This window comes from Curcuma longa, chromosome 11 (assembly GCF_044706935.1).
Source record: "Curcuma longa cultivar G26 ecotype Majalengka, Jawa Barat chromosome 11, ITB_CL_G26_1.1, whole genome shotgun sequence".
In the NCBI taxonomy this organism is placed as follows: domain Eukaryota; kingdom Viridiplantae; phylum Streptophyta; class Magnoliopsida; order Zingiberales; family Zingiberaceae; genus Curcuma; species Curcuma longa.
This window is the reverse complement of record NC_133871.1, coordinates 29898328-29914738: the sequence shown is the minus strand read 5'-3', so window position 1 is coordinate 29914738 and position 16411 is coordinate 29898328. Positions and strand designations below refer to the sequence as shown.

Genomic DNA, 16411 nt, shown 5'->3' with positions numbered 1-16411 from the left:
TTCGCCCCGATACGGTGTGGCTCGTAATCGGGTCCACGGGTTCAAATAGAAAAAATCCACACCCGCGGAGATGGTCGATTTCCTGTCTTATTACGGGCGACGGACCAGATTTGGACTCTAACCCGAGGCAATCCTAATCCGACCCGATTCGGTTGACTCCAAATACCGGTACTTTGAACCAAGACAGTGAAGTCGGCATGATAAAACCGTCGACAGCCATCGAATCTGTGACCTCGGCGATCTCCGAAGATTCCGATCTCGCCTGCTCCGAAACTCCACCGGTGGTGCCGCTGACTCTTGAGGACGTTGCTATGAACGCCCCTGTAGTACGCCATCCGATCGTGTCCATCATCCGCCTATGGGGCGCCGCCTCCGCCGCCCTAGTCATCACCTGGGCCGTCTACTTCCGCGGCGGACTTGCCCTGATTTCCGATAACAAAGCCCTGATATTTAACGTAATCGTTCTCTTTCTCTGATTTGGTTTCTTTTCTGTGTTTTTTTTTTCAAATGTCGTTGCGAAAATGAGCTGTAGCTGCGACACTTCCAACATTAAACTGATATTGATTCTCTGATTTACCTTTTTTTGGTGTGTCTTATGATTTCAATGTATTAAACTGATATTGATTCTGTAGGAACTTACCACACTTCCAACATTAGGATATCTGTCAATTGCTTCATATGTGCGGTTCCTCCACCTACCAATATAATTGACTGGTAAAGCTAGCAATTATCTGTCAAGTGCTGTGAATTAGGATAGATAATTGACTGATTTAGTATCAGTTATTGGCTTTGTAGAGTTACTTCTTATACTGATTGAGCTTAGTTATCATAAATGAAAGTAAACATGAAGGAGAGATGATTCATATAATGCAACTGCCTACTTCCATAGAATTCTTTCAAATGAACGTTTAACCTTGAGAATTTCCACACATGAATCTTGAAGAAGAAAGATTATGCCTTGTTTATTGGAAGTGGAGGGAAATTAAAGGCATTGAAGGTTGACCATGAGTTTCCCTTTTTTTATTTGGAAGGAAATAAGGAAGAGAAGAAAGGAGGAAATTAGGAGTTAACAAGCCTTAGCTTGCTTATCTAAATTGGATTGAAATAGAAGGAAATAAGGCACGGAAACAATTATCAATCAACATTTGTCACCAATGGGCAACTGGATTTTTTTTTCTTATTTTTGTTTCCAAATCTCTGTATTTTCTTTTGGTCCACACTTTCCCTCAAGTAACATAAATGAAGGAATCAAATCTTCAATTCCTTTTGGTTCTTTTTCACAGCTTAAACTATTTTCTTTCCCTCATCCTCTCCTCCAAGTAATGAAAGCAGAGAGTTTAGAGAGAGTAAATGTGCAAGTTGAGAACAGAAGAAGTTGGTAAGACATTTAATATAGGTGGAGAAGGGGAAGTGTCTATTTATCTGTTGATAAAAGAACATAGCCATTGCCAGCATGAGATGGTCTCAGGCAGTATGGGCAGCATAGCATATTGGTCACTACATTGATGCACCCTGAATCTGTGATTGCTGGTGTTTTGAGAAGAGTCCTCAAGCCACCTTGTGCTGGACTTGTATATGCTGTGCAGATTAGGAAGCATGTTCTGAGATTTTGACCAACACCATCCATAAGATTACACCAAGTTAGCACATTTAACCAGTAGATTGCTGGTCTATATATCATAAACTAAGACCAAGGCTCTTGCATCATAAGGGAGTGATATAACTAAACAATAAGCATCTGTCATGATTGAATGCCATGTGAGGTTCACTCGTAAACAAAGACATCTTAGATCAGACTACAATCTTCTTTGTACTTTCATTGTCAAATTTCTACAAAAATCTCTAATAAATTATCCAGAGATAGCAAAACTCAGCTGGTAGGGCTTAGTTAAACTTAAATCCACCATAAATCTCACTTATTCTATTTTTGGTCAAAAGAAACAGACATACTAAAAAAATGGGGTCTTTTAAATATCAGTAGAGTAAGTAATCATGACCGTATATCATGCAAGCTTTAATAATCAATTTAATCCAGTGATTACCTCCTGATTTGGTGTGGTTCTGTGTAGTTATCTATGATTGAAGCACTGATTTAGCAAAATAGCTAGATGTGTTCAACAACCAATGTAGCCTGATATATTGCCAACATGACATTACATGATCACTAATTAGTCTTTGAAGGTAAGGATTAATGGGTTTTATTGTCTTTGTGTGGTGAAGTTATATATTGGTATTGTTTGTGATTTCTCTTTAAGTCTTATGCTTGATAATTAATATGGCAATAGTACCTTTTGAAGTTAAACTAATCTCAGCAAGTAACAGATACTGTTTTGTTTATTACACTGCATAAACAGAAAAATCTGGTTATTATCAACTAAGAGATTCTTGACACTTGTAGGTGCACCCTGTGCTAATGGTTATTGGATTCATAGTTCTAAATGGTGAAGGTACTGATTCTTCCTTATTTTACAAGTCATTTTTTTTTTCAAAAAGAAAATTACAAGTGTTTCTGAATTTTTTTTTATTCTTGTAAATCAAGGGCATCTGTTTCTTACAAGTCTTTATTGAATGGATTATCTTCTAGCAAGCAATGCTACCTTCTGCTGTGTCAAAGGCCATAGTCGATATCTCCATTCAAGCATCCCTTCATTCTTTTCTGAATAAACATTGTTAGGTCTTTGATCATCTGTCTCATTCTGAGAATCTCTGCTTGTTGGGACTTGGGCATTCTTCTTGCATCTGCCACAGCCACTCATGCATCTTCTGATATTCATCCTGTGAAAGCATTGTCTTAAGAGATGAATTGATGCGTAATACCAACTGTCTGAGTGTGAAGTCTTTCGCAAAGCCTTGAACGTGTGTACGGTAGTGAGCTGTTCACATGTTGACTCTGATCCTCAGGCTTTGGTACTGCTTTAATGTGTCTCAATCTTCTGGCAACAAGCAAAGAATTCATCTTTATTTCATTCCATAATAATCACTTGTTACTATAACAGCTTGTGTTAAACCTTAGCTATTGGGTTACATAAGTTCCCTTCTGAGCATATGTCTCATCGTTCTCATCTCACCTGGTTGAGGCAAACCTGTGACTCTAGATTCTAGAAGATAATTTAACACAAAAGATAACCAAAAAACAACAATAAAAGCTAGCTTGTAAAAAGCAAACAACTAGAGCAAAATATAAAAGGGTTTATTTTCAAGGTTTTATTGCATGACAATTTCTTATTATATTTCAGATTCTATATTTCTTATCATTGTTTCAACTTCACACATTAAGCATTACTTTTTTGTAACATCTAGTTTCTGGTGATAAGCTACATCTAACCTTCAAAAGCTACATTCATATGAGCATCTGAATGATGGATCTGTAGATTAAATGTTGTAAAAATAAACCTTTCTCATCTTGAATCTGTCATGGATCTCATAGTCTGTGCAGCAACCTTTTTCTCTTTTTGTTTTTGAAAATCTTAAAATGTGCTGCTTCTTTTTTAACTAAATTTCTCTAATTATTCTTACTGCAATTGCTTACTGGTAATGACAGCCATACTAGTATACAAGACATTGCCAGGAACCAAAAATTTTAGGAAGGCGTTGCATCTTACAATTCAGTTTCTTGCCCTGTGTTTGGGGTCTATCGGCATTTGGGCAGCTTTAAAATTCCATAATGAAAGGGGCATTGACAACTTCTACAGTCTGCATTCGTGGTTGGGTCTGGCATGCCTTCTGTTATTTGCCATTCAGGTACTTCACGGGTTACTAGAACCATTACTTCCCTTCCTTTCATTGTTTCTTCAAGTAGTCAAGTAGTTGTACCTTGCACAGTGGCTACTTGGGTGTTACACCTTCTGGTATCCTGGAGGCTCAAGAAATGGAAGAGCTTTGTTACTTCCATGGCACGTGTTTTTCGGGTTATACATCTACTCTCTTGCGATCGCCACAACTGTTACTGGCTTCTTAGAAAAGGCCACCTTTCTTCAAAGCAGTAATTTGATATCAAGATACTCAAATGAGGCCTTCTTAATTAACTTCATGGGTATTTTGATCATAATCCTTGGCGGCTTTGTTGCTGTTGCAGTCATAATGCCTTCATCTGTAAAATCTGATGCATACAAAGGGATTCCAGAGTAATAAAAGCTTGTGTTTATTGGATTAGCCAGAATTTGGTTAGTTGGGAGATTTTGAATGGATTGTTAAATGGAAGATTTTTATTTATTTATTTATCATCATCCTTTTTATCAGAATAAACGTGTTACATATTATGTACCAAGCAATATTGGAGCCCATGTTTCAATTTTATTCTATTTTTCTGGTGTCTGTAATAGCTTGTCATGTTTAAAGAAAATTTAATGGGCATTTCATTTATTTTATTAATAAAGTTATATGAATGTTGGATACTCCTCCACTTTGGATCCAAGGTACTACTGTTAAAAAAAAGCACTAATAATTATTTAGTCTAGTGACAAGTGCATTTTAGCAAGGAATTTTTTGGTATAGTATATTTTAAATCTATATAATAATATTGTTTGAGGTGTTTAATCTTATTGCTTTCCTTCTAACTGCACAAAAGGAATTGGTCCAATATGAATTATGTGTTCCACATCAAATGTCTAGATGGATGCATTGATTGCCATTAATTGTCATCTTACAATTTGATTAATCTTGAAGATGATTAATTGACTGTGAATGAGCATCATCATTGATATTCTTCTGGTGGATCCGCCACCTTAGCATCCATCATTTGATATTCTTGAAGTATGTAACTTTAGCATTTGAGTAGAATTCATCGAGTTCATTCTATGCCTTCTTCCTCATACCAAACTAACCATTAGAAACTAATCGAATTGGGTTCAAATCTGATCACTTAGTTTCTGAATTTCAGAACCATAGCTCTCATTTGACTCTTTGGATTGGTTACACCACATCGATCTACAGTTTGAAATCAAACACCATAATAACTTCAAAAAATAACAACAATTTATCCTCAATCTTTCTTTAACATTAAACTCATTTTCACAAACACTACATATTTGTAAACATATATAAAAATGCTGATCAGGAAACCAAAATTGTAGTTAATTGGCTTTGATTTAATTTTTTATTCGGATGAAACTAAAATAATTAGATTGGTGAGAGATCTGAAACGAATGCATGCTGACAAATGACAATGCTCTGCTATTATGCAGATCAAGTAGTTAGCACTTAGCCGGAATTGTGAAGATTAATCGCATCGATTAATCCACGAGCGGCCGCAGGGAAGCCAACGGAGTCTGCCCGCCCTCCTCCAACTGGACCAACTTGAACCGGCGAAGCCGCGGCGGCGGCGGCGGCGGCGGCAGTGGCAGCGGCGGCCGGAACTTGGGAATCTGCCTCCCGTAGATATCGTAGTGTATGGCCTCGGCGTGGTCCAGCGGCCGGCACTTCCTCCCCAGCAGAATCGTCCTCTGCCAAACCGCCGCCACCTCCTCCTCCTCCTCCTCCACGATAATAATCTTCTTAACTCTCTTGCCGCCGTCGTCGGACCCGCCGCGCTGCTGGCGGCCGGCCTTCCTTTCCGTGCAGGGTGGCTCCGGCACCGCACTCCTGCACGTCTTCAACAGCGCCGAGACCGCGTCGAAGAGATCGCCGATCGCCATGCATGAGCTAGGCCCCTGATCAATTAACTAATTCCTTTAAATGGATTTGCAGAATTTTTTTCTTCTTTTTTTTTTGGTTGTTTGTTTTAAAAGCGACAATTAATCGTGTTATTGCTTTATTGAATATATACATTAAGTCGTAGTTATCCAGGATTTAAATGGGAGTGAAGGAGGTGCACAGGCACAACCGCACAAGTGTTCCAAGTGCAGATTATTTAGGCACTAGATGCTCCTCGGCTCTACCACATAACACTTGTTTTTTTAATACTCGATTATTATCAGTGAAGAATAAATTTGGCAAAACTTTAAATGTGAATAATAAACCAACTTATGAGATCATTAAAAATATATCTTTGCAAAGAGAAGTGAAACAGATGAACAAGCAGCAGTTGAACAAGCAGCAGTGGAATAATAATCCCTATCCCTTCATGGCATGCACGTCTCACGGTTCTCCAGGGGGGCTCGTATTGCCTTGTGGAGAAGGTGGCGTTAGCAGTGACTCTCTGGCAGACCTCTTGCTCACTAGCCATCTACGGATCACCTCGCCATGTCCACCTTCATTTTTGTAATGTCCAGATGAACAAAACAAAAAAAGGAAAACAGATATGAGACATATTGTTTTGCATCAAACAAAGAAAAAACAAAACAGGAAATTTAAACAGATCACACCTTTGTTAGGATGATAGGGGTTTGGGAATCTTGTGCTGTGAGAGATCATCAAAGCTGAGAAGAGTAGTGTAAGAAGCAGCAAGAAGGAGATGGACTTTGAAGTGGAGTGCTCCATTGAGGGGCCTCTCTCTAGTGGCTGATGACAGGTTGGGTGGGTTAAATGAAAGAAGAGGAGAGATGGTGAGAGAAGTAATGTTACTTTAGTCAAATTTGATGTCATGGCATGTGGTGGTTTGGTCAAAAGTTGACCTATTTCTAGTGTATTTTATCTAGCAGTCGGCTGTCCAGATGATAAAAAATACTGGGATGCCTCACCGTTTCCCACTAGAACAAATATCAAGACAAATTTACTGGTGAGACATGATGCTACTTATCTACTGCAGCAAATTTAAATTTACAGCCACTGTTGGTGTTGGCCCCCAAATATCGAACTAAAAGCCAAGCAAAAGTTTTTTTTCTACACTTGTAACTAGATATCCTACAGACAATTTGACATTTGAATCAAATCAAGATCAGGCAATAGCTAAGATGCAGGCAACACCATCCCTTGTGTTTACCTATTAAAGGACAAACTTAACTTATCAAAACTAAATGCCAGATTTGCAAAGTAGAATGGTTCAGAGAATAAATGTGTTGGTCTGTTGGATCTAACTAGAAGATTTGGTCTAGTTACACTAATATTTAACAATAATGTAAGGTTAAGCCAAGGAGATAAAGATTGTGTTGGTTCTGACCTGGAGCCACTTCTTGTCCATGGATATCCGTTGCGATGTCACACTACTTCACTTGCTTCATTATCCTCTGGATGGAGACTGATGGCTGGATCCACTTTCTAACTCCAGTCACAGAAATTAGGACAACACAACTTAGAAATGCAAATAGTAAAGAAGACTATTATTTAACCACCTCCATTATTATACATTTAGACCATAAAAAAATAATCAACTGTTGATACAAAAATCATGAGAGTGCAAACCGTGATCTTGTATCATACATCAACTCTGTGACTTGCAGACTTGTTAAGGATCTGATGCTTGACGATGACGGGTTGATGGTACTTCCTGGTGAAGGCGCTGGTGAAGTCCAGGAAGAACAAGATGGCGCAGATGACGACGCTGCTGGCCAACATGGGGATGGGCCCAAAAATCCAGAGGAAGAGGGTGAATGAAACGTAGAAGGCCCGAAGGCCCAAGGACCAGAAGAGGCTCCCCCGGTTCAAGCTCCACCCGACGTAGACCGATTCCACATCAACCTCGTCAGCGGTGGCGGCGTGGGTGAGCAGGAAGCTGACGTGGGCGTAGTGGCGGATCGACTGGACGTGGCAGAGGAAGGCGAGGAGGAAGCAGAGAGAGATGGCGAAGAACTTGACGGAGTGTGCGACGCCTGAGGTGTTGCCGTAGACGAGGGCAGAGGCGTAGGAGGAGGAGGTGGTGGCGCTGACGAAGACGGAGATGACGGAAGCGAGGGTGATGGCGGTGGTCGCCAGGACGGTCGACGCCATGATGTTGTTGCGCACAGTCTGCACCGCCAGAACGCCGTTCTTCACCGGATCCTGCCACGTGGACGACCATTAACAAGTCAACTTGCTAAGCAAGCTACAATAATTATCAATAATTTAATAATTAAGAGAGTATAAACTCTCAAAATAAATTGAAAAGTTCGTAATTTAATTTATCATAAAATATGATTAATTAATTTTATAGATAAAAAAAATAATATTTTAGATTATCAAAGTTGATTGTCTGACGCAAATTCCGTCAGGCCTAAGAACATCCTCTACCATACTTCCTACAAAAAGTCAATAATTTTCCATACGAAATGTATGCATACATATTAAGATTCAATTAATTTATATAAAGTCTTTAAGTTTCAAAGTCATAATAATGTTTTCAAGTGATTGGATCAAAAAGCGTCTTCCACTCCTAGAAATTGAACAAGAGATTGAGCAAAATGAAGCGCAAGAAGGAATCATTCAGAAATTTCACAACTCTGCCATGGGTACAGATCAGCATCCAAGCAGTGAATCCAAAAAAAGGGAAATCTTCTTAGACGGGATAACAATCGTTTTGCTAGTCTACTTCAACATCCGATTTGTTGATCAATTCCAGAAAAAGAAAATCGAGGTAAATGGGAAACTAATAAAAAAAATGCCGATCGGAAAAGAGGGGGAAAGCGAAAGGGGTTGGAGGAAGAAGAGTGACTGACTGACCTTCATCATGGTATCAACCCAGTGCTGCCGAACCTTCTTGTTGAGGCCGATGACAGTGCGATCGGGATCGTTCTCGACGGTGAAGAAAAGCCAGGCGTGGAACGCCGCCTGAAGCAGAAGGCCCAACGGAACCAACACCAGGTCCAGATACTTCTCCTCCATCTCTCTCCCTCTCGTGTTCTTCCTCTTCGCGTTGTTGCAGATTAGGGATCCGGAGGAGAAGACGCTGGGAAAGATGGAACAGATCGAGTTGAAGAGGGCAAGCAATTGAGCACATAGAAACAACCAGGCGGAGGTGGGAAACCAATAAGGTAAGCGACGCGAGTTGCTTTATAAATCATACGCCATCCGTCGGCGCTTTTTTGGCAATTTAGTTATCGATAGAATTGACAAGAAGACATGTGACCCTATTAAGCAACTTCTTAAGGCCCAAAAGCGTCCCAATCAGGCCCAATTCGCAGTTGGGGCTCAACTTGGGCCGTTACCAGTCCATTTTAGTTTTTAGTTCGCTCCTCTTTCTTGGGCCGTTACCATAATTTAAGGACGGACTGTTTAAATGCCCGTCCCCCTTCATCATAAATATTAAATGTCAACGACATTTTACTGAGCTGCATTTTAGAATTTTTTATTTTATGCGTCTAACTTTTTAAATATATTTTTTATATTCTTAAAAATCTCTCTCTCTTCTTAAATATATTTTTGAAGAAGGGATGAAAGAGGAGTGAATTCTCTTCTTCCAAATATATTTTATTGGTTTTTTGGTGCCACACTGTTCACTTGCACCAAAATGGTGCAAGTGTGTTATTTAATAATTAATTAATATAAAAACATTTTTAAATGTTAAAAATACTATAAACATTAATGCATTAAGTAGAATAAATTAATATATTAAATATTACATGCACCAAAATATTCTTAAATATTATAAATTAATATTATTTAATTTAATTGAATTAATTTTAGTTATTAAAGTAATATGTAAAATATTTATTATATATGTTGAAATTAATATATATTAATTAATATATATGTTGAAATTAATATATATTATAAGATGGAAAAATAGAATATTCTAAGGAATATTTTTTTTAGTGTAGGAAATGGTGTCTCTTGGTTGGAGTTAGAAAAAATTTTGGTGTTGAAATGACACCAAATTGGTGTTGCTTACCCCACCGAACCGGAAGAACGGACCGGTTCCTGCGCTGGCCCCCACCCAGAGGAGGCCTTAATTAGACCGGCCGGTGATCTGCTACAAGGATCTAACGCTAGATCCGCGCTGACGCTAGTTTTCACTGCTGTCAGGTGACGGATCCGCCGTCGAATGGCACAACTGCTTCATCTTCGCCGTCCAATCTATTGGACCTTAGAGAAAAGGCAAGAAGGAAGTACTGGTGAATAATATATTAAATGATAGCTTTTATTTTTATTTTTATTTTATTTTTATTTTTGGTCTTCTCGCTTTTTGCCTGTCATAGGGCTGTCTCCCTCACTTGTCTTTTACTCTCACATTTCTCTTTCATCATTGCTCAGAGTAACTATCAGGAATAACAAATTTTCAAAAATGTAAAAAAAATTACATAATTTGAATATTCATTTATTATTGCTTGATGATATTTTTTAATATAGGGTCGTGGAGCACGAGAGAGAAAAATAAAGAGAGTGGGTGCCATGATACGACAGAGGACAGAGGACAGAGCCGAGCATGTGAAGGGGTCAGAGATCAGAGCGAAGGCACCCACGCCATTCAACTCGCTTCCCGACGTTCCATTTTCTCTAGATTTGAGCCACCCTCCGTCCTTCCACAATCTCTTCCCCACTGCTATTCCTCCGCTTCTATTAAAGCACCAGGACGCAAGGCAACAGTACACTGAAGGAGAAGAAGTGAAGAAATCCTCCTCCATCTTCTTCATCTTTTATCAACTCTTCGTTGTTCTCGTTGTGGTTTAGGTTTGGAGGTGGAACTCCTTGAAGTCCAAATGAGGGCCTTGGCTGGTGCGATTCAGCTGCTGGCTTATGGATTCTACTCTCCTATTCCATTTAAATCAATGTATGATGAACTTGGAAGTGGTGCTTGGGATAGGACTGTGGTTTGCATAACTCAGGAGCTGCATCAACCCACCCTCAACCTTGTTTGGATTGAAGGGAGCTCTACATCTGTTTATCTTATCACAGTTTTCCCTCATATTTACACAACTTGTTCTTTTAATTTAATAAGCTGCTTTTGCTGCGGAAGCTTGTTCAACTGATGCTATCGTGAAGCTGCATCAGAAACACTTTATATATACAGAAACACTAGGATCGTAATCTTTTGCAGGAACCCTTATTCTTCTCTTCTGCTAATTGTCTTTTGCAGGTACGAGCAGATGACATACTGCATAAAATGAAGAAGTCAAGAATGGTGCTGTGGTTGATCTTTCATGAATCAATGGTCTCTTCTATAAGTAAATTCACTGTTCTAGGGTTTTGATATTTCATGAAGGAATATGTTGTAGTGTTTGGAGTAGCTTTCGATCATAAAAAGGGATCGAAGCTGAAATGGCTATGGATCTGAGGTTTCGGTGGGGTTGTGGCTCCAATAATAATAAAGAATTAGACAACTAAAGGGGACAATTATTCTTTGTCTACATTTTGTCTTTCTTTTGGCTTTATAAAAGGTAAACAGATTCAATTATTGTCATTTATACTTGTTAAATAGCGTGAGCCTTCTGTTTTTTTCCCCTTGTGTAATTGGGTGGATCACCAACTGTGTATCGCATGGTTTTTATTATTATTTTGTTTGCATTTATGACCTTATTTTGATCTTTTAAAATGTTATAATATGTTTTGATACTCAAAATTTAATTAAATTTTAATTTTGTACTAAAACAAGGATGGTTGATTCTGCATTTAATATTGTAAATCTTAAATAGACTAATTGTTTTATTTTGTTTTTGCAATGTTATTAATGGTTTGTAGCCTTTATACAATTTGTATATTATGAATTTCATTTTAATATTAATAAAGTTTTAATTAAATTTAATTACAAAATTATTTTAAGATTGGCAAAATTTAGGGGGTGCTGGGTATAAATTCGGTAATGGGAATGGTAATGGGTTTCATTGAGGGGTTAATGGTAATGGAAATGATTACTGGATTGATGGTGCTTGATATAGAGAAATGGGTATAAGATTTTACGTCCTGGGAAACAGAGGAAGCGATGTGTCGTTGATGGCGAAGGCAGCGATTCGATTGCATCCGTGGTCGTTGTACTCTTTGGCGATCATTCAGTTCGACGGAAGCGGCGGCTCCAAAAACGCTAAGGATCTCTGTGTCGACGTCGCGTTGAGCGCCCGTGTGACCTTATTTGGCCAGCGTGGAAGAATGGGCCGCATCGTCGGGCGACAACGGAGGGAATCGCTGAGGAGATTGCTGCTGTCGCCAACGAAGGAAGCCCCCTCCTCAGCGACTTTGGCTGGAACTTGCCCCCTCCGGAGCCGCACCCAGCCAACCGATTCCTTGTCGATTGGTCCCAATCCTCTCCAACGCGGCTTTTGGAGGACCTGCGCCTCTGCTCGCAGCGCAATTGCGTGTGGTCGGAGACCAGCCGACACGAGTTCCGGCGGTGCTCGGTCTGCGGCGCCGTCAGCTACTGCTCCAGCGTGCCAGGCTCTCGATTGGCGGCTATCGCACAAGGCCGAGTGCGTGCCTCCTGCCATCTTCGTCGCCGACGTCGCCGCCGACACCGATTGAGAGAAGAAGAGGAGGAAGATGGGAGAGCTTAGATGAATGGGGGAGAAGACAAAGGGAGCGCCCAAGAGGGGGAGGGAAGAATCACGGCGGGGCGCGGGGTATCGCTGGCCACGAGAACAAATGGGAATGGATTTAGCGATAATCGGGGGAAGGGTAGGTTATGAAATCAGGGATATCATATCCTTATTTTGATTTCCATTCCCGTCTACCAAGCATTAAGAATGGAAATGAAATAGATTTCATTCTCCTTCCCCTCTCCTAAATCCGCCTACCAAGCACCCCTTAGTTTATTATCTTAAATCAGTATATTTACTAACGCTCTGTTTGGGAGGAGGTGAGGGAAAGGGAGGGAAAGGTAAGGAAGGGGAAAAAAAAAATTACCTCTGTTTGGGATGGGGTGAGGTGACGAGGGGAAGGGGAAAGAAGGGGAAGTGTTCCCCTTCCATGGCCATGAATAGTTACAATTTCTTACACCCCAAATCGGGGTGTAAGGAAGGGGAAGCAGGCGTATTTCAATTTTACCCGTCTTTATTCCGCGTAGCCCGCGATCCAGAGGCGGAGCGGGACGCTGGGACGCTCGCACGCAGTGGCGCCGAGCACCGCGACGGCGACGGCGGAGAACGCCAGGTTCCAGGCGATGTCGAGCGCCACCACCGGACGGGAGTAGGCCCAGTTGGCGCGGCGTTCCTCCAGCTGGAGCGCCGCCGTCTCGCGGACGAGCATCGAGGGCCTTCGGCGGCCGACGGCGCGGCCAAGGATGGAGACCACCCGGCTCGTCCGGGAACCTGTGAGGAAGACGAGGAGCACGCAGATGGAGGTCGAAGACGAGGAGGAGGAGGAAGAGGAAGATGGATCGGGGCGACGGGACGAAGCTCGTAGGATATTTTTGACATTTTATATCTTTAACTTCCCTTCCCTTTCTTTTAAACCTTCCTTTCCTCCCAAACAGGTTATTTTTCTTCTCCTTCCTTCCCTTCCCTTCCCCTCCCTTCCCCTCCCTTCCCCTTCCATTAATGAACCGTCCCTCACCCGATCCAAACAGAGTGTAAGGTACTGAAATTTTAGCAAATTAATATTTTGATAAAAGAATTCAAAAATTAAAATGAAACATTCTTGTTAGTTGATAATTCAAACGTAATTCAGAAAAAAAAATAAACTAAATACAAGTATTTTTTAACCAAGAAAAAAATGGAATTTCTACGTTTACAAACTAAAAAAATTTCTAGATGCAAAAAATTTTTAAGAACATAAAACATTAAGATTCCACTTATATTATGCATATGTTGCATGGCACTCTGATATCTCGCTATATTTATATTTTTTTTAATTTTGAGATGCATATCGAATCTCAGACATTAACAACAATAAAGTAAACATGAACTTGTTGGCTATTTATTTATATAAATAAACAAGAAACTGCATAGAAACCATATCAACATCCAGATCCTGGCTGGGAAATTTTACAATTTATGTATATGCAAATGAAGTCAAGCAGGCATTAGAGAATGCTAGATCAGTTGCAAAGCAGCAGCATGTTTACCACTTGCCTCCAGAAGCAAAACAAGAAATCAATCATCATACGAGCAGTGAGGTGCAGCTGTGCAACCAGCGTCAAATGGATCTTCAGAGCCACAACAATGCCAGTACTGTAACACTTTGCCGGAGTCGGGAGTGTCCATGGTACCGCCGGTGTATACACTTTCAAACTTTCTCTTGGTTTCTCCTAGCATTTCAGAACAAATTATATGTAGTGAAAAGCATACGACTTGGGGATGAAAGCAATTCTTAATGAACACAATGAAAGAAAGAGTAGCAACTGTCAAACTGCAATATTATTGAATATATAACATATAGATATACTACAGGATCCTCTATTGTAGCTATGATCCTAACTGTTGCAACCGCAGGTATCGACTTGGTTGTTGATTTTGATTTTCCGCTTAGGGGAGATCGATTCTCTGTGGCAATCACAGCGCCCAAACTGTTATCAGATAAACCATGACAAGTTGGTGCTTAGTGCTTATAGTAATCTTCATGAAAAACAGGCATGGAGTCCGATGGTTTTAGTTGCAAAGAAGAAAGCTAAGAAAAGAAAAACGGCCATGGAAAATATTACGAAAGTGGTGAGTAAATCAAACAGTCATGATATTTAGATCACCAACATAGAAAGCTAGAAAATATTGTCAACTTCTTTTTTATTCAAACACTAAAATCATATTTGGCAAAAAACATCAGCTTGAATAGAGTAGGGAATGTTAAAAGTATTGATAAGGTCTTTATACGTATGGCCAGGCTTCTGAGGCTGCAGCAACAATTTCAATAATAGGTCCAAGTAAAATACCTGCTAGCAAGAGAACAGGCCAAGTCTTCGAGATATTTTCTTTCAGAAAAGCATGGCAATTCTGCCTAGTGGCTGATAAATTCCTAGAGATATCCATAGCACCTCCACATATTGATGCTTAACTTATAGTGTAGACAAGATGACAAGTTGGTAAAACATTCATAATGATAAGCTTTGTGAGTGCAATGAAGATGATTGCAGTTGTAAGAGTTTGTGGAAACTGATATTCTCGCTATTTAGTCTATTCTATTCATCAAGGGCATTGACCTGAATTTCCTTGTTATTTATGCCATCTGCTTGGTAAGATTTTAAACTATAGCAATATTCCTAGAAAATAATGAGACAAAAGTATAATATTGCAGTATACAGACATACGTAGCATAAATTGTTCCATACCATATCAATGAGAAGTGAACATACTTCTGGTTTAGGTTTGTGGCACGCTGCTATACTCAGTTAGCATTATTGTTCTAAACATTTGCACTAACCCTTCATTCAAATGTTTTCCTTAAGTTTTTACCACAAGATGCAAAATCCCTCCCGGTCATTGTATAATTAAGTCAGCCCAAAACTAGTAATAACAATAAAATCTATGAAAAAGCTTGCAACCAACAACTTACGAGTGATAATAAACATTCTGCAGGATGAGCTATCTACACATTAGGAATCATGTAGCTATGTATGCTCTGCAGTTTCTGTAGAGAGATGGAAATGCACTCCTAAATAATTGAATCAATCAATATGTTCATTCCATAGTAACTTAGTCGGGGTAGGAGCAAAAAATAGAGAACAAAAACCAGGTCATACGTTGCTCTCAAATCAAAGAGAGAAACAACAATTAGATAAATCCATGACTCCTTGAACGGTTTAACCATTAATCAAAATGACATATTCAACTTTGCTTTATTCTACACAATACCCATCTTCCTAGTAACACAGTCTTTGTTGTCAATTAGATTGGTAAGGATATAAATGAATGGATCAGCAATAGTATGAGAGATCTCAAATATCCTTAATCTTCCAGTCAAATCAACATGTCGGACAGTTTGTTCGAACACATAAAGTTGTTCTTTTTTCTTCACAATGGAGCTCCCAAATCCGTCGAATCACAAGATCGCATCGAGTAAATTGAAACTAACGTAAATTTTCACCAACGTAAACAGGATTTGGTTTAAGCAAACAGAAATATTTCATCAGCAATGAAAACGAAGATTCATTCATGAATTCTCCCAAATTAATCTCGTGTAGCTAGCGGTCAACTCAACCCAAGAAACAATTTTTCTTTGGCCAGATGGGAAAATAGAGTCGGAGGCGGAGACTTACCCCCGAAATGGGCGGTGTGGAAACGGCAGGCGGAGGGATAATTGAGAGCAGGATCGAACTGGCGTTTGCAGTTCTTACACGTCCGCAGTACCGTCTTCCCGGCGGCAGCGCCGCCTTCGCCCCGCGCGACGGAGCCGCATCGCCTGCGTAAAAGCGGCGAGGGCCCAGTCCCCTTCGTTAAGGAGATCAAGGACGCTGGCCATCGCGTTCCAAGCGGGCAAGAAGAAGGTAGAGCGCGAGGGAGGGATGACGCGACGGCCGGCGATGCTGCTCCCTCCATTTCTCCTCTTCCCACTCGACAAACGGATCAGAAATCGGATACACTACGCGTCCTCATCCAATGGGCCTTCATTATCACTTGGCCCAATAGAACTAATCGGTCAATTCCACCTTCCACCAAATTTTTATCTAAATTACATTTCCATCCTAGCAACACGTGTCCTTCTTGTTGACTGAAGTCGTGAATTCAAACCCAATGCACCAATGCCACGTACGGCCCTTTGACTT

The 16411-nt window shown here is 40.2% G+C and overlaps 3 protein-coding genes and 1 pseudogene across 5 annotated transcripts; 2 read left to right on the top strand and 2 right to left on the bottom strand.

The window, feature by feature from the left end:
• The first annotated feature begins 197 nt into the window (after positions 1 to 197).
• Positions 198 to 4343, top strand: LOC141841171 (transmembrane ascorbate ferrireductase 2-like). The gene is made up of 4 exons (XM_074729298.1): positions 198 to 455; positions 2399 to 2447; positions 3542 to 3741; positions 3823 to 4343. Exons 1-4 carry the CDS (start codon positions 198 to 200, stop codon positions 4126 to 4128), a joined length of 813 nt encoding a protein of 270 aa, XP_074585399.1. The 3' UTR covers positions 4129 to 4343.
• A 1579-nt stretch (positions 4344 to 5922) lies between these two features.
• On the bottom strand, positions 5923 to 8780 carry LOC141840218 (uncharacterized). 3 transcript variants are annotated; one of them, XR_012602731.1, is made up of 5 exons: positions 8512 to 8780; positions 7297 to 7854; positions 7037 to 7134; positions 6303 to 6438; positions 5923 to 6188 (listed from the first exon to the last, which is right to left on the bottom strand). XR_012602731.1 is itself a non-coding variant. In XM_074728137.1 (4 exons), the coding sequence occupies exons 1-3, from the start codon at positions 8671 to 8673 to the stop codon at positions 7075 to 7077; spliced, it is 780 nt and encodes a 259-aa protein (XP_074584238.1). In that variant the 5' UTR covers positions 8674 to 8780; the 3' UTR covers positions 5923 to 6188; positions 7037 to 7074. The 3 variants fall into 3 exon arrangements, 2 of the variants coding, with proteins under 2 accessions (XP_074584238.1, XP_074584239.1); XM_074728137.1 differs by lacking the exon at positions 6303 to 6438; XM_074728138.1 differs by lacking the exons at positions 5923 to 6188; positions 6303 to 6438 and having other exon boundaries at positions 7051 to 7134; positions 7279 to 7854.
• Positions 8781 to 11667: 2887 nt separating this feature from the next.
• LOC141840219 (F-box protein At1g67340-like) lies at positions 11668 to 12240 on the top strand (annotated as a pseudogene).
• Positions 12241 to 13605: 1365 nt separating this feature from the next.
• On the bottom strand, positions 13606 to 16205 carry LOC141838161 (uncharacterized). Its single transcript, XM_074725565.1, has 2 exons — positions 15905 to 16205; positions 13606 to 13963 (listed from the first exon to the last, which is right to left on the bottom strand). The coding sequence occupies exons 1-2, from the start codon at positions 16182 to 16184 to the stop codon at positions 13809 to 13811; spliced, it is 435 nt and encodes a 144-aa protein (XP_074581666.1). The 5' UTR covers positions 16185 to 16205; the 3' UTR covers positions 13606 to 13808.
• Positions 16206 to 16411: the final 206 nt, after the last annotated feature.

What these genes read in the sequence shown, in the direction of transcription:
- LOC141841171 (XM_074729298.1), top strand. Translation starts at nt 198, where the DNA reads ATGATAAAACCGTCGACAGCCATCGAATCTGTGACCTCGGCGATCTCC. An exon ending in ACAAAGCCCTGATATTTAAC is followed by an intron (nt 456 to 2,398) that starts GTAATCGTTCTC and finishes TGACACTTGTAG; the next exon opens with GTGCACCCTGTGCTAATGGT. An exon ending in TTCTGTTATTTGCCATTCAG is followed by an intron (nt 3,742 to 3,822) that starts GTACTTCACGGG and finishes TACCTTGCACAG; the next exon opens with TGGCTACTTGGGTGTTACAC.
- LOC141838161 (XM_074725565.1), bottom strand. Translation starts at nt 16,184, where the DNA reads ATGGAGGGAGCAGCATCGCCGGCCGTCGCGTCATCCCTCCCTCGCGCT. An exon ending in CCACACCGCCCATTTCGGGG is followed by an intron (nt 13,964 to 15,904) that starts GTAAGTCTCCGC and finishes CTGAAATGCTAG; the next exon opens with GAGAAACCAAGAGAAAGTTT.
- LOC141840218 (XM_074728137.1), bottom strand. Translation starts at nt 8,673, where the DNA reads ATGGAGGAGAAGTATCTGGACCTGGTGTTGGTTCCGTTGGGCCTTCTG. An exon ending in GGGTTGATACCATGATGAAG is followed by an intron (nt 7,855 to 8,511) that starts GTCAGTCAGTCA and finishes TCCACGTGGCAG; the next exon opens with GATCCGGTGAAGAACGGCGT. An exon ending in CTGCAAGTCACAGAGTTGAT is followed by an intron (nt 7,135 to 7,296) that starts GTATGATACAAG and finishes GACTGGAGTTAG; the next exon opens with AAAGTGGATCCAGCCATCAG.